Source organism: Brassica oleracea, chromosome C7, assembly GCF_000695525.1.
Source record: "Brassica oleracea var. oleracea cultivar TO1000 chromosome C7, BOL, whole genome shotgun sequence".
In the NCBI taxonomy this organism is placed as follows: domain Eukaryota; kingdom Viridiplantae; phylum Streptophyta; class Magnoliopsida; order Brassicales; family Brassicaceae; genus Brassica; species Brassica oleracea.
The window spans coordinates 17644544-17667782 of NC_027754.1; the positions used below are offsets into that span (position 1 = coordinate 17644544).

The window sequence follows — 23239 nt, forward strand, 5'->3', positions numbered from 1 at the left end:
GATCAGACATCCTTCAGATGAGAAATTCCCGATGAAAATTCCGAGGAACATTTCGTCGGAACCTCCGAGGTAAATTCCGAGGAAGTTCTCCCTCGGTATATTCCGAAGACCTTTCCGACGAACTGGTGGTCCTAGGAGTTTCCTCAGAAATTCATTTTCTCGGAATTCCGTCGGAAATTTCCGAGGAAAAATGAATTTCCGAGGAGTTATTTCTGAGGACTTGTTTCGTCGGTATGTCGTCGGAATAACGTTATTCCGACGACAGACCGACGATTTTTTTCCTCGGTATGCCGCTGTTTTCTTGTAGTGCGAGCAAAGAAATAGACAAGAATGTGTGAGGAATAAGCGCCCTAAATCAGATATAGCCTTGCCGGAAAACATCTAGATCATGAGGATCTCAAGGTTTACATTTCAACCTAGCAAATGGCAGAAAAGCTCCATTATCTCTTGTATTCATTGTCAATTAGTTATGAATTAGAAATCTATAAATTTTTATTGATATCAGAGTAAATTTACTTGATAAACAATTTTTAATAATATAATTTGTATACCTTGTTGAAGTACTTTTGAAACGATGGTTGAGACTATGGTCTTCATTTCTTTTAGATATTGAAATGGATATGTTGCTAAAGTAATATAAAATGAAATGGGTATGATTATGCACTTATTAGTTTTTATTCATTGGTTTTGACTCGCGAATCACTGTATATCAAAAGATTAAATTTTGTAGAGTGACTACTGTTGAATATGTTATTTATAGAACAGTTTGGTTAACATGTCTTATAAACCAGTCCGAAATTCGCTTGGGCCATGATTATTACATCGATCGATGAGCCAACCACAAAGCCGAAGTGAGCACTTGCAAAAAGACTTGGCCCATATGATCTCTTCTTTTTTCTCTTTTTTGCTTAAATCATAGGGTGAATTTTCCAACTAACCTAAGTTCTAAATAAGTATGAAGAATCTATATTATCACTAATTCGGAAATGAATTCAATAACCAAAACACACTGTTTTCATGTTTTACCCTTCCCTCTATAACACACAATATAGTTATACTATGTCTATTGTTATCATTTCTTTATATAGTATGGCTACATGATAGTATACTATAAGATATATGATACTATATATTGATAGATGTCAAATGAAACCAAATTAAGCTACTACTGAATGAATGGTATATGTAAAAAATATTTATTCTTGATCAATGTTGTTTTAAACGACTGGACATGTGCTACGTTTTAAGAATCTGATTTGTCAAAATTGTATATATAACTAATAAGAAAATAGTATTAGAAATACGATATAAATAGCAAGGGGTAAATATATGACTACTGAGAAAATATAAATAGATAGAATAGAATGACGGAAATTTTTTATAACTATTTACTTATATTTTCAGATAAAGTGTCTAAATAAAAAAAATCAAATCATGTTATATATGAAAAAGACTATATAAAAAAAGACTATATAAAAAACAAGGGGTAAATATATGACTATTTACTTTTTTATATAGTCTTATATATGAAAAAGACTATATTAAAAAAAGACTATACTTTTTAGTTGAATTTAAATTTTGATTTATTGTACAGTTTGAAGAATATATAAGAAATAAGATTTTGGGGGAAAGACATAAACAAAACTTTTTAAAATTAAAGAAATAAATAAAAAGAGTAATATGGTATACATCATAGAAATGATGGAGGAAATTTTTTTTTTGGTTAGATAGTAAATTATAATTTGTTTGATGTATATATCATGCAATTTTCCTAATTCACATCTTTTTTTTATAGGGTTTATTTGTGAAATAGTTAAAAATAAGGAGAGATGGTTTTGCAGAAAGAAGGGAAAGAGAGATAGGAAGAGAAAAGAGCTGAGAGAGTGTTATATTCTTACTTTGCTCTCTCTTTTTTTTGTGGTTGTTTGGAGGTATATAACCCTTTTTATATATTAACCTCCATCTTTGTTTAATCTTATAAAATCTAAAACTATGCACATCATCGTTCCTTTTTTTTGTAACTGACACGTCATCGTTCCTTTCTCTATCTTCTTTTTTTAAATTTCCTTTCTTTGTTTTTGTATCGCAAGTTCTTGACAAAACAAAACATTTTTTTGGTTTAATAACGGAATATGCTTACTTTATTATTGATTGTGATGTAAAGGAATCGAAAATCAACTGCCAATCAAAACTTCGAGAACACTGTCTAAGAAAACGATAACATAATGAAAATATTTATATTTTAATAATCCCTTGTGGCAAAAGCAAATATTGCAAGAGCAATCTGGAGAAGACAATGTAACATTAAAATTCGATAAAATAAAGCGAAGTTCAGAAGAATAAAAAGTAAAGAGAAAAAGACAAAAATAGCACTAAATCAAGTTTTTGTTCCCAAACTAGCACTCAAGGTCAAAAGTCACAAAAATAGCACTTAATGTTTTATCAAAAGTCACAAATTTAGGGTTTAAAGTTAAAGGGTGGGGTTTAGGATTTAGGGTTTAGGATTTAGAATTTAGGGTTTAGGATTTAGATTTTAGGGTTTATGGTTTAGGGTTTAGAGTTTAGGGTTTAGGGTTTAGAGTTGAGAAATGAAGTTTTGGGGTGAAAAATAAAAATATTAAAATTTTCAAAGGATAAACTTAGAAATGTGCTATTTTGGTCATTTTAGTTTTTGAGTGCTATTTTTGTGATATAAACTTAGAAAGGTGCTATTTTGGAGATTTGCCCATAAATAAATTTATCATCTGACAGAAAACAAAAACAAGTAAATAGTCATAATTTTGCAGTAACTCAAATAGAGAATGTAACTTTAACGGGAGAAGAGAAAATCCCTTGAAAGTCTACAAATTCATTAAGTTTCCCTATGCTAATGCTAATGCTTTTGCTTTTTTTGTTTGTTCTTTCCAATCTGCTTCCCACATGCATTATCGTAAACATTATATTAACAATTTAACATACACATACACACATATTTTATGTATTCATATAGACTCTTTAAGAAAATGAGTTATCTAAAAAGATAGAAGTTTCGTATCTGTTGGAGATATTTTATTTGGAGAGTATAGCTTCCGTGGTGAATATAGGAAAGATATATTTCCTGGACGATTACAAGATGAAATACAAAAACATATCAGAGTTTCAAGTAAATACTTCTCTTGCAGAAAGAGTTGATTGCCAAAGTTATATGGAATGAACTAACTGGTGGTAGTATAGAAATAAGAAAAGAAATCGGAACAAGACATAACCATGTCGATTTTAGGTTCGAAGCCTAGTAGAAACTAAGTTATTATTTGCTTGGCCAGATAAAGATAGAACTATGTTTTAGCTTTCATTAGGGAAGCGGGAGTACTCGTTAGTACTGTTTTCTTTGAAGGATTAGTTGGATTTGTGTCCAAATAACTCCAGATTAAAAAGAAAAACAAATAGTGTATATAGAATTTATACGGAAAATTGCTATAACACCAGAAAATATCCAAAATTTATTCACTAACCAAAATAACACTCTCACCTCCTTTTTCTTTCTACCTTCTTTCTACAAAACTAATTTTTTTTTTTTTTTGCTATTTCACAAATAAACCCAATTTATAACTGATAAGTAGTTTGTGTGGCTCACCAAAAAAAAAGGTTGTGATTGACATATCCGAAAGAGAAAAAGTCATGTGCATTTTCATTTTTAAAACTACAATTATTGAGTTTCTTGCTGCTCCTATCTTCTCAATACAAAGATTTACAATTGTTATTTGTTATATGGTCTACCGTAACCATACTTGGTTGTTATATGGTCTACCATGACCATAACTTGGTTGTAAGTGACACGGCTAATTGCAGCACCATTCATAAAAATCTGTTTATTTTGCAGTGTACCGTGTAATATGGTTTCGATCGTAAGAAAACATCCACTACAGGAAATATGAGTATTAATAGCTGGCGATAAACGCTATTAGTCCGTTTTAATAGCGTTCCCTAAAACGCTCTCACAACGCCCGTTATCGTATGTCCGACCCTTTTGATAGCAGATCTGTTGTATGCTATAGTTAAGTTAATAATGATAGCGTTATTATCTATGCAATTGTTAATAGTTATAATAACGTGATATAAATGTTATTAAAACCCATCAAACTGATTTTACCTATACCAGTTTGCTATACATAGATAGCAAATGTTTCATGTTATTAAATTGTTTTAAATTATCCGAATATTTAATTAAATATAATTACGAATGGATTTTATTTTTTTAAATTATTATTTATTTCGAATATTTGTAATAAAAACAATAAATCATATTAGAAAAACTAAAAAATCTTCAAATGTTTAAAAGCCCATAATACATTTTCTTGTTTACACAAGCCATCAACACCTATCAAACACACTATCAATCTACCACTAACAATCCTTCACAATCATCCCTAGCATAAACACTATCATCATCAGAAGCTTCACCACCCAGATCATCGACTTCTTGGACAGGCAAAGGTGCATCACCTAAATCCTCTTCTGTTTCCAACTCATGATAGCCTCTAGGTGGTGCTCTTATAACAACATACCAATTAGAATTATCATCTTCCCTAGAGTAGAAAACCTGTTTTGCTTGAGAGGGCAGAATGAATGGATCTTTCAGATAAGCTGCTTGGTTCATGTGAAGGTTAACAAGAATGAAGCCATCTTCTTCCTTCACATGTGAAGGATGCGTTGACACAACCTGTTGAAGTAACTGCATAATCTGTTAATGGCAATCCTAGGACCCCTATCTAACAACTCTCTTAATGCAGCTGGTAACAAGTTCTGTACTAGCACGTGATGATCATGCGACTTTAAACTACATATATTTGGAGGGTTAACTGAAACACTATTCACAATATTACCACAATAACCATCAGGACCTCTAAACTTAGATAACCTTTGCAAGAAAATGGTTTTCTCTTTCTTGGATAACCAATACGCTGCTGGAGGTAAGTATGTTTTCGAACCCCTAATCTCTGTGTGCAAGTGACTTCTGATTCCAATATCTTCTAAGTCTTTTCTTGCCTTCAAACCATCTTTTGACTTTGAACTTTGCATCAAGATAGACAATATAGCATCCGACACATTCTTTTCAACGTGCATAACGTCAATATTGTGGCGAACTGGCATATCCTAACACATTAAGCAAGAAATTGTTAGGCATATTCATATACAACAATCAGAGAATAAAGTTCAGTTACTCTACTTTACCTTCCAGTAAGGTGGTTCAAAGAATATCGATCTCTTCTTCTACCGCCAGAGATCATTTGATTCCTCACACTCTTCTTCTTGAACCATCTCATCATCTTCCAACTCTGATCTTTTTCTTTTACTTTCCTTATCTAGAGGTCTTCCAAAATCATTCCTAAAAGCTTGTAGTGTCTCATATATTTCAGTGCCAGTTTGTATCCTATTAGCATTCCCTTCCTCAACAGTGTTGTCAAACCAAGCTTTTTTATATCTGTAACGATGGTCAGGCGGTAGTCTCCTTCTATTTCCCATGTAGACAAACTTACGGCTGAACTTAAGCCACCTAGAAGGTGTATCCTTTCCACATACATTGCAGGCTTGTTTCCCCTTCACTTTACATCCAGAAAATGTTTCTAAGCCTGGATAGTCACTGATACTCCAAAGCAGCAAGGCTCTCAGTGTGAAATTCTCCTTCGCAAATGAGTCATAGACTTCAATACCCTCAGCCCACAAATCTTTCAAATCGTCTATCAATGGTGCTAAGTAAACATCTATGTTATTACCAGGAGCTGTTGGACCAGGGATCAACAAAGTCAACATTATGTTCTCAGCCTTCATACACATAGTTGGAGGCGTGTTGTAGTTCACTAACAACACTAGCCATGTGCTGTGATTGGTGTTTTGCATGGAGAAAGGGTTCATCCCATCTGTATAAATTCCAAGTCGAAGATTCCTTGGTTCAACAGCAAAGTCTGGCCATTTATCATTCACTTGTGCCCAAGAGATAGAATCAACGGGGTGTCGCATTGTACCATCTTCAGTGGCATTGGTATAGTGCCAACGCAAATCTTCAGCCATCTTTTTTGATCTAAACATCCTCCTAAGTCTGTCCTTGATTAGAAAATATCTAAGGACCTTAGCTGGAATCTCAACCTTTAACTCATTGATGTTCTTATCTTTCTCCCATCTTGAAACTTTGCATCTTGGACAGCTTTCTAGCTTCTCAAACTCCTTGCTATAGAGTATGCAATCATTCTTGCAAGCATGAATATTGTCGTAGCCGAAACCAAATATCTTCAAAAATTTCTTGATTGCATCCATACTCTTCGGAAGAACATTGTCTTCAGATAGCATGTCCTGAAGCAAAACCAACAGCTGATCAAAGTAGTTCTCAGACACACCACTTTTAACCTTGAATCTGTAAAGTCCCATGATTGCTGAAACCTTCGTGTGTTTGATACAATCCGTGTACAATGGCGATTCAGCGTCTCTTAACTTTTTCCTAAATTCAGTTTCCTCTGCTGCTTCATCATCATCATTTGTCTCCACCACATTGTCATTCGTCTGATTCGGACCATCTTCATCCATAGAGAATGCTGTCTTAAAGAAATCAAATGCCTCCGTTTCATATTGAAGACCACTGTCTTGTGTAGATTCTCTTGTCTCGCCATGAATACTCCAACAAGAGCTCTTATACTTCTTATCCATACCCCTAATCACTAGATGCTCGACTATTTTATCGAGTAACTGATGGCTTAAATTGCGGCAGTCTCTTCTCTGCAAGGGCATAGCATTTCAGACATGCTTCCCAATCTTCTTGCTGATGAATTCACGAAATTAGTTGCTCCTTCTGAGTACTCGTGACTATTCCTACATGGTAAATCAGAGAAAACAAGTTATCTTTCTTTCAATCAGTGAATACAAGTGAGCTCGAGAGATTATAGGTTATACCCAGCCAAATCCATGTCTTATCCATATGCTTCGTTTCAATCGGCGAATGGAAGTAAGATTCGTTGTGAAACGAGATGCTCGAATCAAAGCTCGCGAGACATAACACGATTTATTTTGAAAGAAAACACGAATTGGTCTGAGTTGTGTTCTGAATTTTTGGCCGCGAAATGAGACAAAAAAAATGAACGGGTCTGATCAAAGTTAGGGAGACAAATCAAACGGTCTAGGATTAATCAGTCTTCAATCTTAGAGGTTACTCCTCATTGGCTAAGAACAAGAACTGCTCAGATCAAAGCTCACGAGACAAATCAAAGTTGGCAAGTCACATCCATCGGTGTATGACTCGCCATGTCTGCAATCTCGGAGGTTGCTCCTCATTGGCTTAGAATATTAATTTCGTTTTAAATGCGAAAATTACAATATAAAATATGTTATTGAGCTAAAAATATAAATTAAATCTTAAAAATTTAAATATCTGAATTCCATTTTTTCAAATATTATTTCTTATAAATATAAAATTTTTATATGAGTTTTTATAAAATCCAAGAATCTAACTTATATAAACACTAAGACTTAGTGTATGTGCAAAGGCTTTAGGATTTAGGGATTTAACAAATGAGTTTTTATAAAACTATCAACAAATGAGTTTTATGAAATCAAGATTACAGTATCATATCTTATAATTACAAAAATCCGAAATCAAGAACAATTATCACAAAAATTTGGGATCAAAGACTTTAGGGTTTACGGTTTGAACTTTAGGGTTTTAAATTTAGGGTATAGGGTTTTAATTTTTTAAGTTTATGGTCTAAATTATTTTACAACTTGTTGTTTTAAATTTTAAACTTTTGAGATTTATTACACAATATTTTACTACACATAAACCTTCATAATATTACACATAATATTTGTTTTGTTGTCTGTGAACTTACACATAATATTATACCTAACATAAATTCAAACTAAAAATACATAACGGATAATATAATACATTGTTCCAGAGCATATATAAGTTATAACACCAACTTGACATTGTTTCACACGAACTTGAGTTTATGATTTGGCCATGCCACAACTGAACCTATTGCATCAGATATGCATTCAATCTCTGAGTTTGGCCTCCAGACCTTTGCATTACCAATCTTAACCACTTCAACCCAAACCTTGCTTGCATTTGGACCTAGAGGTACAAAGTGGCACAACTTTTTCAGATCCGTCGAAGCTACTCTTCCTTTAGCTACCTTACGTCCAAAGTCGCTGTAATCTAAGAGAATACACTTCTGCTTTGCACTTCTGGTGGAACTAGTGCTGCCTGGACTCTACAACTCAACAAGTTCCAACGCCAATCAACAGACAAACAAATAAAATAACTTCATGTAAATAGCATACCACTGCTTTTTTTTTTGCTGGTTTCGTAGGTGATGTTGTTTTCTTGGCTGCATTTTTTGTAGGTGTTGCATCTGTTGTGGTTGAAGCCATGACTTCGAACTTGAGGATTGGCCATGCGATTTTCTCGTTAACTGCATCACCAATCAAAAACATCTCTGCAGTTGGCCTCCACAAATGAGCATGATCTTTAAACACCTTCACAACTTCATTGCTAACAGCATTTGGAACCAGAGGTATATTGTTAACCATATCTCTGGAATTAGATGAGCAGACAAGACCTTCAGAAACAACCTCCTTCTCTTCAGTAGTCCAATCATAGATTTTGTATCTTCGAGTTTCACCTTCCTTGGGTTGCTAAAATGTAAGAAGCTAATGATTAGAGACATATATATACTTATGCAGAAACAACAAGATTGGCAAACTTTACCATGGATACATTTTGAGAAGCGACTGGATTCCTGTGCAAAATCACTTTATTTATTGGCCAAGCTACTTTGCACCCCACAGCGTCCTCAAGAGATAACACATCTATTGTAGGCCTCCAGAGAGAAGCTTCTGAACTTAATGCAGATGTCACAATAACAGCCACTGCATTAGGACCAATCGGTACACGACCAATTTTGTACATCGGTTCATAAGAGCAAAATTCCTCTTCACCAACAACTACATCTTCTGCCTCAAACCAATCCAGTATTTGTACTCTCACTCATTCTTTGAATCCAGCACTAGTCTCGGATGTTTCAGTCTCACCATTACTATTCTGTGAGAAGGAAAAAGAATTATTAATGGCATAAAACCAGTTGAGTAAATGTAATTAAAACAATTACCTTCTTCTCAGCTAAGTCTCGGACCATGACCTTTAACTCTTCAATCTCACTAGCCATATCAGCAATCTTTGCGTCTCTAGATTGCAGAAATGCTAGCTTAGTAGCGGTAACCACTCTACCAAACCCCCTTACTCGTCCATTTTTGTCTTTTCCCAAAATCTTGGTCACAACATCCTCCCTTATGTTATCATCTGCTGATGTAGAGTCCATTTGACTATCAAGTGACTGTATTTGTTCCTGATACAAACATTTTATACACAATATAACACATTGATCATAATCCATTGATCATACATAGTATAACAAGTTCCAGAATTCTTACAATAGTCTCCGCAAATTGAGGCTTCACGGGTCTACCATCAGCATGAGTATGTCCCGCAATCCATACGTTACTCCTACTTACCTTACTTGGGTCTTGGCTCTTTTTTTTTTCTATATAAAATACAGATATATCTCAATACGAGTTTATTCTAGTAAGCTGTACAATATATAGAAGTTTGAGGTACTCATTTTACCATATCATAAGCTAAACGAAGCATTCTTTTGCGGCTGGTTGTATGAGGAATCTGATTTTTTCTCAGCTCTTTGTACCTGTTACTTATTTCCTACAATATAAATATGAGTGTGATTAAATCTATAAGAAATGACATATAAACAAGAAAGTTATCACTTAGTTGTGGATAATTTACCGTGAAAGTTGTGGTCGTCTTGCTCCTAACCCAAGAGTTCCACAATTGAATGGATGGGACGTTGCTGGGTTTTTGAATCTAATCTCTTAGCAGCAGTCTTTGCAGCACGTACTTGTGACACTAGCCTTGACTTCCCAGGCCTCCACAAGCTTCCCAACTGCTCGAAAATACAAGCTTTCTGCCACTCATCTTGCAAGTTAAACCTTCCCTGCATCAAAATAAGCAAAGGTCAAACATGCTTATAATTTCATCTTGCGGCTCAACAAAACATATATATACAAAACTGAATTTCTTCCCACATTGTTGCTTTAGTCGCTGCATCAAGTTTTCTCCAATCAGAAAGAGTTACCGGAACATGTTCCCTCACAAGAGGACCAAGAAAAGATGACAATGTAACTGAACCAGGTCCAACATGATCACCAAAGTCATTGAATGTGACCGCAACCTTTTCATTAGGATTTTCAGCAACTCTACGCATCTTTGTTGGTCCTCTTCTATTTTTTTCTTTCACTTCATCCGCTGGTAGCTGAACTCCGTCAGTACTAGGAATCTCATCATCTTGAGCATTGGTAACTTCATCTTCTTCCATATTGAGAGCTTTTTCTTCGTTTCCTTTCTCATTGTTGTCATTGTCATTCTCTATGTCTTCCTCTTGCTCTTCATGTCCAGTCAAACATGCTTCTCCGTCTTTCTCAGAATCTTCTTTATCATCTTCCTTATCTTCTCCTGCAACATCATCATCTTCTGGTGTTACATCTTCTGGTGTTACATCTTCCGGTGTTACATCTTCTATCTCATCATCTTCAGGTGTCACAGCTTCTTGAACAGTCAAATTCTTGATTCTTATACTTCTTCTCGTTGACGTTAGAGCTAAATTCTTTTTTGGGGAAGCCACTTTCTTTGTTGATCTTTTATTCACCTTAAGTGTTGTTGCAAAAGCAACTTGTACCTCCAACCCTTGAGTACATCTACTAGAACGACGAGAACCAACTCGTCCTCCCCCTCTTGTCTTTGCCTTCTGAAATCAATCAAGGTAAAATCGAAATCCAAAATCAAACGAAGAACATGTTCAATCAAAGTAAATTTGAAACCCCAAATCAAAATCGAAACCCAAAATCAAAAATCGAATCCGAAATTCACAAACTTCGACATGCAATGATCAAAATTGATACCCGAATTCAAAAACTTTCACATGAATGTTCACACAAACCCAAAACCAGAATCGCTTTTCAAAATATTTGTTGATAATTAACAACGGAGCTTCTAGCTCTAGTGGTAAAGGGCTTACAGCTGTGAGTACCGCCACCTGGGTTCGAATCCCGGCCACTGGGGAATTAACATTTCGACATCGCCAGGGACAGAGGACCGACACGTGGCAACACATGACTAGTTTGGATCACTTCTGTGGGGCCATGATACCTCTGTATAATTCAAAAAAAATTTCATTAAAAAAAAAATTAACAACGAAACGATCGATATCAATGAGATTAAAGAAATAAGCTACGATTGAATAAGATCATACCATTTGAAGCTTCGATTCAAGAGTACAGTCTCGATTTTCTGAGAAACAATGAAGAACGAAGGTTTCGAGTCAAGGAACTCTCTGGATTCTCGGTTTCGAGTAAAAAGAACTAAGTGCGAAGAAAGAGAGAGGAACCAAAGAGTATTTTTAAACTTAAAGTATTTTTTTGACAAAATATAAATATATTTTTACATTTACGATAGCTATTAGTTTGGGATCTGCAATAGTAAGGCGCCTACACTTAGCAAATTAACGCGGCTAAAATTATAATTTTTTCCGCGATACGAAACATAGCGTTTTAAAAACAGAAACGCTATTAGAAAAGCCAGCGTTGGTATATAATAGCAGAACTGTTTTAAACGCTATCCTATGATGCTATTAATACCCACATTTCCTGTAATGATCTGATTTTAAATTCACAATTAAAAAGCAAGCACCATGCGGTTGAAATGCAACAACTGTTGGACTTTAATTAATTAAAGGAAGCAACATTTCAGACAAAACGTGTCGGTTATGAGTCAACATACGCGTTGATTAAAATGCACCGTTTGAGTTAACGTATGCGTTGATTAAAGGCACTACTTGAATGATTATGTAAAGTGATCAAGTGCAATACGAGAAAGGAAGAGCAGAAGGAGAGAAGAGATAAGATAACTGAGAATCAATTGGATTTAATATTCTTCTTTCCTATAACAAGTTTGTGAAGGAAAACTCAAAGTAAAGTTTGCTAAGGTCTCGGTACGGGTGTGTTGTACGGAGACCGATAGTTGTATTCTCAAGATAGACGCCTACGAAACTACACACACCATTGTAGGGGTATAGTTCTGTGTTAGGAGATTGCTTAGGCGAACCTCTATCAAACCACAATCGGTTAAGAAGTGAGAAGAAGAAACATAATTATCTCGTAACTTCTTATAAGGGTTTATAAATCGAGTAAGATTTATAAAGGTTTATAAACTCAAACGTATTGAGTACGTGAGATTGATTTGCATCTGTACTTTGGAATAACAACAACCAATTAAAAATTTATAATTCATTTTTTAAAGCATATCATATCATTCGTACCCAATAATTTACTTTAATTTTAAATCTAAATCACTATTCCATATTTACCATTATTTTAAAAGAAAAAAAGGACATTGATGATCTATATGCTGAATGTTTCGGAATATTTGTTGTTCATGGTTATCTCATTATACTTCATTTGAAATACGAATTTTTAGCCTTGTTTAAATGCAACAAAACTTGAAAATGTGCAGTAATATCTATATGATTTCGTTTCGACAGTTAAACCTAAAATCTAATTATATTATTTTATTAGAACAAAAGTAAAGAAAAGCAAAGATAATGTAAGGAAAGAGACGAGGGAGAATAAAGTGGAGATTGGAAATGTGAACCCATTTGGTGTTGGCAGTGAGTGAGATGGAACATCACATGCACTTATGCTCTCTTTTGTCCCTTTGCTCTTGGAGCTTTCACTTCTCTTTTACCTTCTTCTCTGTTTTTTCCTTGCGACTCTAATCCAACCCCACTTCGTATTTAATTCTTAAAGGTCCTTTTTTTATCGTAATCATGACTTATAACTAATGATATGCTAATTTGATCTACCATGCATATAGTCTCAACTATGCTTGGACAATAGTGGCAATTTCAAAAAATATTGTAGTCACCAAAACCATATTTTGTGACGTCAATCAATATGAAAAAAAAAACTCCTATATTTAGAAATTTGTTATTTAAATTTAAGAGTTATATTTGTTTTCTTCTCATTGTATTATGTAATGCAGTCACTGTTGAATGTATTATTATCTCTAAACATTCTCCAGCCTACCAAAATATTGTAAGCAATCTCTTGAATTATTACGACCATCTCAAAAGATGCAGCTAGTACTATCATATAATATTCAAACCGACGCGTATAAACTATAGTGGGTCTGTATGATAGATGCGTATATAATATGATAGTTGGTGTTTGTATAAATTAAATCAAAGAGTTGGAAGTGGGATTAATAGGTTGATGTGGGTCTTGGGATTCACTCCAATTCCAAAATATGCAAAAGAATGTCACTTATCGTGATGAGTGATGTTCCTCGATCCCTCTGAAAGATTCACCTGTTACATTCTCCTTTATTGTCTCTATATTTTTCTTCTTGCATTTTTCATATAAATATACACTTTACTTTAATGTAAGTTAATTGATTAGGGATCTAGATTTGGTTTGCCAACTTGACCCGCCTTGTAAGCTAAATTTAGGGTTGGGCAGAAGATATATAACATTTTCGTAAATTTGAAATATTTTCTGTTTGCTCTGATTCGTACAAATATTTAAACATTTTTTATGTTTCATTCTTCTGAAGAATGTTTATAGTTCATATGTTTTTATAAATAATACATGTAACAAAATGTTTTGTATCTCATTTTAAGCATTCGTACTATTTTTGGTCAAGATACATGCATATTTAATATGCATAATACATATTGTTGAAAAACAAAAGGCAAGCAGACAAAAAATTCAAGTGCTTTGTCACTATTTAGAAGTTTAGTTTTGTTAAGATTAAACTGAATTTTCATCATCCATCGAATCATGAGAAAAAAAAAACATGATTTTTTTTGTGGTTTTCAATTAAGATTAGGAAAAACAAGAGAAGAACTTAAAAGATTGTCCAAGAAGATTATCTCATAATGTATATATTTTTTTTTTTTTTTTTTTTTGGGGTATCCCAGGCCCATGGAGAGGCCCAGACTAATCCCCAAGGGGAGGGGCAGCCCACGGATAGACCCTCTCTCCGGGTATTCAAATGAGCCCTAAAGCATAGGCCCATATCCGTGTTAGGTGACCAGGATAATTGTGACTTAGTTTCGCGCAGCAGGTGGATCGAACCTGAAACGTGTTGGCGTCTCAGTTCCGTCTCTTTACCACTCGACCACAATCACCCGGTCCTCATAATGTATATTGAACTCATTAAAATGTTCAACCTTTATTTTTGCTTGTGTGTTTATTTTTTTTTCTGTTATCATTTTCTCATGAACTTTCTAAAAAAAGGTCATTTCCGATGACTTTAGAAAGAAAAAAAAAGAGTCATTTTCTCATGATCGGATTTGGGATTTAGTATAGATATATGATCAGTTCCGATGCACATTCAGGTATAAAGTCCTCCAAGCGGTGAACATTGATGTCATTTCGTTTTGTTTAACTGACTGGAACATCACGATATCCCTCTCTGTGGTTGGTCTTGTTGGGCTTCGGAGATCTTTTTCTCCAAAGGCGCGTTCGTCGATGCTTAGGTTGCTGTGTGGTAGCTGAGGCTAGGGCTGGGCATCATTACTCGTTACTCGCCTTAAACTCGCTACTTGATTCGTACCCGCCTTGAAAATTCAAGTACTCGATGTTGTCAAGGCAAGTAACAAGTCGACAATTTTCATTACTTGCAAGACCAAGTCAAGTATCAAGTATCATTATTATTTTTATTACTTGTTTCGTTACGCCCCGTTACTTGCCCCGTTACTTGCTCCATTACTTGCTATTTGTTACATGATCTATTAATTAGTTGTTTATATTTGTCTTTTCTTTTGCTTGCATTTAGGAATGGACACGAATACTCATTACTCTCTTTATACTTGTTACTTGTTTTGTATCCATATTGATTTTTAAATACTCGTTGTCTTTTAGTCAAGTATTACATAAAGAAGACAAATAAAAAATATATATGCATACTTCGATATATAAACATTGTATAATTTTCACGATAACAAAAATGTCTTCTCTAAACAAGTAACATGTAATAACAAGTCATATAACTACATTTTTAAGTAGAAAGTAGTTCTTTAATATTCCGAAAACTCGTAAATAGTTCACAAGTACTCGTAAATAGTTCACAAATACTCGTAAATAGTAAGTAATAGAGCAATGCAAGTAACTTGCAAGTACTTTATTTTTGATCAAGTACTTGAAATAGCAAGTACTCGTTTTTAACAAGTCAAGTACAAGTCAAAAATTTCATTACTCGTACAAGGCAAGTCAAACCGCAAGTACACGCAAAATAACAAGTACCCGCCTTGTGCCCAGCCCTAGCTGAGGCTCCGTCGGGTTTCGTGTGCGCCAGTTGTGTTCTGATGTAAGGCTCGCCGTCTATGACTTGCCTTGTACTTTTCCGGCAGGCGCTTCAACTATGTCGTCTCGGTCTTCACCGCTCTTGTGTTGTTGTGCTCTGCTGTGTGCGGGTGCTTCCTTTTCTGACCCGGCTCTTCGGTGTTGCTTGATGGAACTCCTCCGTTGATGCTTCTCCATCGAGGCCTTATGGACTTATCACCGGTTCTCGGTGGTAACGCGGGGCGAGGAACTTGGCTCTCCATTGAGTCTTTGGTCGGTTAGTTCCTCGTAGGAGACCCGTGTTTTGATTAGTCATCCCAGCACCATTGTCGGGTCTCTTGGTCCATAGTGGTGGACTAATCTTTGGTCCAGTTGGTAGGGTTTGAAGGGCTTCGCCATGATGTGGCTCTCTTAGCATCCCGCTTTCTTGCTATGGCTCGCATTTGTTTCTGTAGTCGAGCTAAATAAGTGTGGCCCTTGACCTAGCTGTGACTATCCGGATGGCGCAAATAGAGCAGCTGGCGTGATTTAGAAGTCTATAGCTCGGGCTCATGCCTTCGTCTACCTGTGGTAGTTGTGAGGTTTGATTGCTCGACAGTCATTACTCGCAAAGCTGAGCGGTGAATGGTGTCAATCATATGGAGCAGCGTTCTTGGGCAAGCCGCATTCTACCGGAACGTGGTCTCATGGTTTATCAAAGGTATCAATCTCATTTGGCAATGCTCGTTATCAACCAAGCTATTTTTTCTGGTTTGCTAGTTAGCTCGTGTTGTAAATTGTTTGTACTGTCTGATAGGACTCTTGGTGTTGCTTCTTCTTTCCTCCTCTCGGTGTTTAGTTTTTTTTTTATCTTTATCCGCTTCTAGTTTTCCTTGTAACTTCTGTCAAAAACAAAAATTTGGTATAAAATTTAACATTTACGCAAAAAAAATGAAAGAAAAATACCACAATATTCTTTAGAAAATCGTATTTACAACTCAACCAAAAAGGCAGTACAACCCAGCAACCAATTGGAAACACAACGGTGGAGACCATAGAATATCCAAAGACGATGGCTGACAAACAGGTACACTATTTCTATTAGCAAAAGGACTTTTTGTTTTTGTTAATTAAATTATTTCAGTACATATATAGTAAGGCTCCCTTAGCAAGAGAGTCGGCTAGTTCATTCTGCTCTCTAGGCATGAAGGTAAAACAAAAAAAAATTGAAAGATAAAGATAAAAATTCGATATACATGAGAATTTCAAAAAATTCCACCGGATATGAATTCGAGTTGACAGCTCTAACGAGCTCCATACAATCGGATCGAATCTACATGATGTAAGTAGAATTGTTTCTAATCAATTTTAAAACTATTTTACATGACTATTTTAAATTATTGTCGTCACTAAATCTACACAACTAATTGATGGTATTTTAAACATTTGAATTTAAAAATATATTTTAAGAAGTAGAGTAAATGTAAACGTCCAGTAAGAGTTAATTACCGTTTTCAATTAAGAATGTTTAGATTATTCTTATGTGATTTGATTGCCAAAAATATAATTTATGTAAACTAATAGCGTAAATATATAAATCTGTAATATTGTGTAACTCGTTTTTCGTAGTTTCGAATGTTATGGACACAACTTTTCACTAGCGGTGGGTGTTTGGGTATCCATTCGGAATCGGTTCAGATTTATTTGGGTTTCGGATTTTTAGGGTTAAAGATCAACTTCATTTGGATATTTATAATTTCGGTTCGATTTCATATTTTTTCGGGTTCGGGTACAGATAACGAATTTAAATTATTTTTAAAAAAATATAAATTCATATATAATTTAAATTGTTCAAGATAGTTAGTACAAAGGCATCCTGGACATCTCTGTACAAAATATTAACAAACTAATACTAGTAGTTTATGTTATGTACAACTAGAGAAAACCCTAGTGACATATATAAAAAGTTAATGAATAGTGGCACAAATAATTACAATAATATAAAATAAAGAGCTTAAGAAAACATCTGTCAAGAATCTTTGTGCTTCAATCTTTGAAAGTTAAAACAGTAATAATAGCTTCAGTGGCCAACAGCTCTTTGTCTGTACACTGCTGGTTTCATAAGGATTCTCTTTTAAAGAAGTGAAGAAACAAAGAAAGAAAACAAAATCAAAAGAGCTTAATCAAGAAAGATATGTTTGGCAATTGTGACCAGAAGAAGAAGATGCCTAGCATCAGCTCTCCCAATACCATTCCACTGGTCTCTCTCTCTCTCTATATATATATATCCCAAATAATATGAGTCAGTTATCTTTTGTTTCCTAGCTTTTGGATCCGAATAATATCCATTTGTTCTCTTGCTTTTAGTTAAACCACACGGTCTAAAATTTTCTTCCTTCTCCCTCTCTTCTCAGGCGAGTATGCAGAGCAAGAACATGATTGTGGCTCCGTCTCATAAGCAGCAGCAACAACAGCAAGCGCATCAACCGCAACCACAACTTAAATGCCCTCGTTGTGATTCTTCTAACACAAAGTTCTGTTACTACAACAACTACAGCCTCTCTCAGCCGCGGCACTTTTGCAAGGCTTGCAAGAGGTATTGGACACGAGGTGGGACCCTCCGTAACGTTCCCGTAGGCGGTAGCTACCGGAAAAATAAACGTGTGAAGCGGCCAGCAACCGCTGCCTCCACGGTCTCGAAGACTACTTCTTCATCCCCTAATCATCAGATCTCCCATTTCTCTTCCATGAATCATCATCCCATGCTCTATGGTTTATCAGATCATGTGAACAGTTGTAATAGTCTTCCAATGATTCCAAGCCGGTTCAATGATTCTTCAAAGACTTCATCAAGTGGTTTAGAGAGTGAGTTTTTCTCATCTGGTTTTAGTGGCCTAGGTGCTCTTGGTCTAGGGTTTCCACATCATATGAGTCATGACCACACCGCCATTAACGGTGGCTTCATCGACAACTCTACCGCAAACAAACCCTTTCTTCTCTCGGGGCTATTTGGGTCCTCGGTATCTTCATCTTCCTCTAATCTTGTCCAGCATCCACACAAACCCATGAACAATGGTGGTGAGATGATGGGACAATCCCATCTCCAAACCCTAGCATCCCTTCAAGATCTGCATGTTGGAGGTAACAATGAAGATGTGAACAAAGAAGGGAAGCTTGGTCAGATCTCAGGGACCATTAGTGGATTCATGTCACCATCCTCTTTAGATCCTTCAAACTACAACAACATATGGAATAATGCGAGTGTTGTCAATGGAGAATGGCTTGATTCGACAAATAATAACGTTGGATCCTCCCTTACCTCCTTGATATAAACCAAAATTAACTTATTGCTTATAGAATCTATTACTAGCTGGGGTTTCATCTTCATCACTTTTTTTTCTTTGCGTTTTGAGATGAGAGAAGAAGCTTGGATCAGAGAGATAAAATCAGGGGAAATGTTGATGTTAGCTTCTATAAACTCCCTCGGATCCTCTTCATCTCAACATCTTCATCCCGCGTTGTTCAAGAAAAACAAAAGAGCGCTCAAGATTGGTTGAAGGTTAACTATGTTCGACTGTTATGTTCACTCGAGGTAAATGATATGTGTACGTAAATAATATGGTCCTGACTTTCATCATCTTTTTTTCATCTATGTAATTCGAAGGTCCACCACATGGGTTGGTGTTTTATTTCATTGGAACTAGAAGGGTAAATTTGGGTTAAATTGAGTTTCTCATGGGGTCAGAAAACTCATTTCACGTTTGATTTCTTTTTAGTTTCACATTTCTTCTTTGGTGTGGCTTTCATTGGGTATACAAACAGAGGGAAGGGTGTGGTTTTGTATTGTTAAAACTTTGGTTATTCATGTAAGAGTTATGTTATTCAGGTTCTTTTGGATACAAGTCTATGTATATTTATGTTATATATATCTACATTATAATCACGATAGATATGGGACGAAGGTACATGTGGATGACTTGATTAATTAATTGTCCAAAAGGAAAGCGTCCTTTAGCTAATGTCAAATGGGAGATTCATGAATATGAGAAACTTCGCAGAAACGACGTTAATGGATACAAATTAGTTGATACATATATATACAATATACATGTAATATACTAAGACCGACAAAGTGAAAGCGTGGTTAGACATCTTATTTATATAAACATTCTGCTCGTAGAGTCGTAGTTATGTCATATTAATGAATAATGATTTTGTTCTTTACCATTTTGGCTACAAGCCTACAACTCATGGTTTCATGTATATATGAACACAAGTTTTGGTCCAGGGCTTGGAGTTTATTGATGCGTCATTATAAAGTGGGCACGAGTTCGTTACCAGCTTCTGCATGTCATTTTCTCTGCAATGATTCTTTTCGTGCAAGTATTGGAGATAGATTTATTCGTTAAAGATTTGGGTCGGCAGACTCGGTACCGTGTGGACCAAGAACTTTATTACCTTTGTGTGGATAATTTATGGATCAAAATCAATTATCAAACGAAAGAATGTTATTAACACGTATACTGTCGTCTGACATTCTAGCTTATGGACACATCAGACGAGAACTTGACCTGATTATTTTCAGCAATCTGCATATACGTTTTCATTGTTGATATTATGTATTTATATTTATTATGACCTCTTTAACCAATCAAATTGCAAACGATTTAGGTATTTAACGTTTCTAATAATAAACTGATGTTTGATGAAATATAAGACAAAGTTGAAACGTTATACGGAGTCATGCCATTATATATAACATTTACTTCAACTAGCCAATGCATAGGCCCATGAATGAGGTATTAACAGTATAATCCAAACATAGGCCCAACAGAATAAAAATCTAGTCCCATTTCTTTCTCTAATAAAAAATTCCGTTATATAAAAACGCATTTTGTATGATACAAATTTATAATTCCTTTTTGATATAGAAGCGCAACATGAAGGGAACGCCGTGTTTTTTTTCTAACACCAAACTCTTCTATTAAAATTAGAAGTCTGCTAACCTTCTTTGTAGAGCATTAGCATTAGCATTATGCTATACATTATCCAATCACCAATTGTTATAAAAACATTTAGTAAGCATTTAGAGAAGCATTTACTAAATGCTAATGCTTTCCAAATGATTTGTAGCCAATGCTCTCATAAGAAGCTTTTAGAATAACATTTGCATTTATAATTTATAAAATTAAGGAAAATATATAATTAATTCATTTATTTTATTTAATAATATCATAAAATTATTTTTATATCCGGAAAATAAAATTTTGATTTCTAAAATTAATTTACAATAATTTTTTTAAAAAATAGTATTTCACATTTAAAATATAATTTAATTTATTTTAAATATAAAAAATTATTTTTAAAAATAGATATTTTAATTATAAAATTTATTTTAAAATAATATTTTTTGATATAAACATAATTTTTAAATTATTAAATAATATAAAATAATTATATATATTTTAAATTTTATATGTTAATATATTTATATATATATTAGAAATATATTCATTAAAATAAATATATTATATATTATATAACAGTTTAACAAAAGCATACAGTTCCTGCAGCATACTGCTTCTGTAGCATACTGCTACTGCTAATGCTAATGCTCTACCAATCAAGGCCTAAATTAAGATGGTTACAACTGGAGAAGCACACAAATAAAAAAAATAAAACAACCAAATATAGAATAGATCCGTAGAGAAGTCTTACTTCGAATTCTAAATCCCGTGTTTGAAAGAACACAATCACAATCAAGTTGGATACAAAACCGACGTTGAAAGACCCAACTGATGAGTTTGAGAGTGATTGGCGACCGTCTCTGACGATGCTAGGATCGCTAAAGAAAGATATATTGGTTAGTCCTTCACAAAAACTCCTTGGTGAAAGAGAGTTGGATCATAAACTCTGGTTTTAGAGTACTCATCTTAAAAAGCAAGTGACACTATATCCAAATCAAGGCGACTCATTGTGATAGTTCTAGGCTCGACAGTTTAATGCGACAAAGAAAGATGTGGATTCTCAAGGAGAAATCCGGGACAACTAAATGTAGAGTCATGATTTCAATTTTAGATAACTCGTCAAAAAAGACAAAGAATGTCATTTCTGAGACAACAAAGAGCCTCAATGTGGCTTTTCTAGACTCAAAGGGTTTAATGTGTAGCTGCATGTAGTGTGGTGGGACTGCAGAGGTCGGAGTGGGGAAACCGGGACAGCTAAAAATAGAATTGTGAGTCCTGAACTTCTCGGAAAAGATACAAGATGTCATGCTTATCTTTATAAAAATAGGAAAAAACCTCAATTTTAAATCAAAATTAAGGGCCTCACTTAAATAGACAACACACTAATTTATAAATATTGGGTTTTTCACAAAACCCAAACCGGATTTTTCTGGGTCAACGGGTTTACCGGTTCAACCGCGGGTCCGGGCCGGGTTTCAAAACACTGTATATTACATATACTGATTGTTATATATGTTTCTCTTAGATTTTAGTGTCGGCTTCTAAGATTTTGAATTATAAACATATTTATGATATCATGAATTTTTTTTTTTGCTAGTTAAATAATATATCTATTAAATAAACAAGTTTTGCTTTAAAAATATTTTTTTTAATAATAATAATGAAGATATTTTAATGATTTGATCAAGTTAAAATTGCATAAATATTTAATTTTCATCCATTCTATAATACATCTTACTAAAATTTAAAGTATTTATGAATTTTTTGTATAGTGTGTAGTTTAGTTTAAGTGATATTAAGATAAATAAATATATATATATATATATATATTAATTTGGATATCTATTAAATGAGCCTTACTACTCATATAATTTATGATTATTTGTATCTTTTAACTAGCAATTTTTAAGATAAGCTACGTTCCAAGATAAGCTACGTTCCAAGGACGCAGAACGAGATTGCGGATTCGTTAGCTAGGAATGCACGTTCTTTTCATAGATCCTTATGTTTTATTGGTTGTTCTATTCCGGTCTGGCTTCCCAGACCACCTCAAGTTTGAGTAATAGAATAGCCGTTTGCCGTAAAAAAAAAAAAAACTAGCAATTTTTAAGCTATTAATCATAAAATGAGATTTTAACAGTTTTAGTAATTCATAGTCTTTAAGAAATTCAAAATATAACAAATTTGAAAAAATCTATTTTTTTATTATATGATTAATGTGATTTAAATTTACTTAATAATATAAAACTAAACAAAATGATAGATGATACACAATGATTTATCAAATATGTATTGCTAAATTTCATTAATTGTCATATATATTTTAAATTATATTAGGTAATTCTGTAACTTTTATTGAAAGAAATAAGGAGAATTTTTTTTATAGATTAATAATTAAATTACATGTTAATGTGTATGTTTTCATGTGTTTTATGATTTATGATTAATAGCTTAAAAGTTATGAATCTTCACCGCAAGGTGAGAGTTTTAAGCTTAAAAGTTATGAATCTTCACCGCAAGGTGAGAGTCTGATTTTTCAGTGAAATGATGCACTTTAAAATTTTCACTACTACAACTACAAGTAACACACATTTCATAATTCGGGGTTTAAGCGAACATGACCTGAAGACTGAAGTGCACAGAGTAATGCATCTACCATTTCAGTTGTTTGTAAACACACAAACATAAATTTAGCGTTTAAAAAAATTCCTTAGGCTCTTTAAGATCTTTATTGTCAGTCTCTCTACCAATTTCTCAATTCCAGTATATAAAAGGGATTGAGCTAGAGCTCGTTATCCACGCTAGCCACAACATCTGAATCTTAGTGTCTTCTCTTCTGTTCTGCTAACAAATTG

General features: G+C 34.2%; 2 protein-coding genes across 4 annotated transcripts; one reads left to right on the top strand and one right to left on the bottom strand.

Annotated features, from left to right (window-relative positions):
• Positions 1-5250: 5250 nt before the first annotated feature.
• LOC106302737 lies at positions 5251-6678 on the bottom strand. The gene has a single exon (XM_013739189.1). It carries the CDS (start codon positions 6676-6678, stop codon positions 5251-5253), a length of 1428 nt encoding a protein of 475 aa, XP_013594643.1.
• A 10769-nt stretch (positions 6679-17447) lies between these two features.
• On the top strand, positions 17448-20001 carry LOC106301247 (dof zinc finger protein DOF1.4-like). 3 transcript variants are annotated; one of them, XR_001262181.1, is made up of 3 exons: positions 17448-17677; positions 17832-19009; positions 19695-20001. XR_001262181.1 is itself a non-coding variant. In XM_013737601.1 (2 exons), the coding sequence occupies exons 1-2, from the start codon at positions 17612-17614 to the stop codon at positions 18747-18749; spliced, it is 984 nt and encodes a 327-aa protein (XP_013593055.1). In that variant the 5' UTR covers positions 17448-17611; the 3' UTR covers positions 18750-19306. The 3 variants fall into 3 exon arrangements, 1 of the variants encoding a protein (XP_013593055.1); XR_001262180.1 differs by having other exon boundaries at positions 19706-20001; XM_013737601.1 differs by lacking the exon at positions 19695-20001 and having other exon boundaries at positions 17832-19306.
• The last annotated feature ends 3238 nt before the right edge of the window (positions 20002-23239 follow it).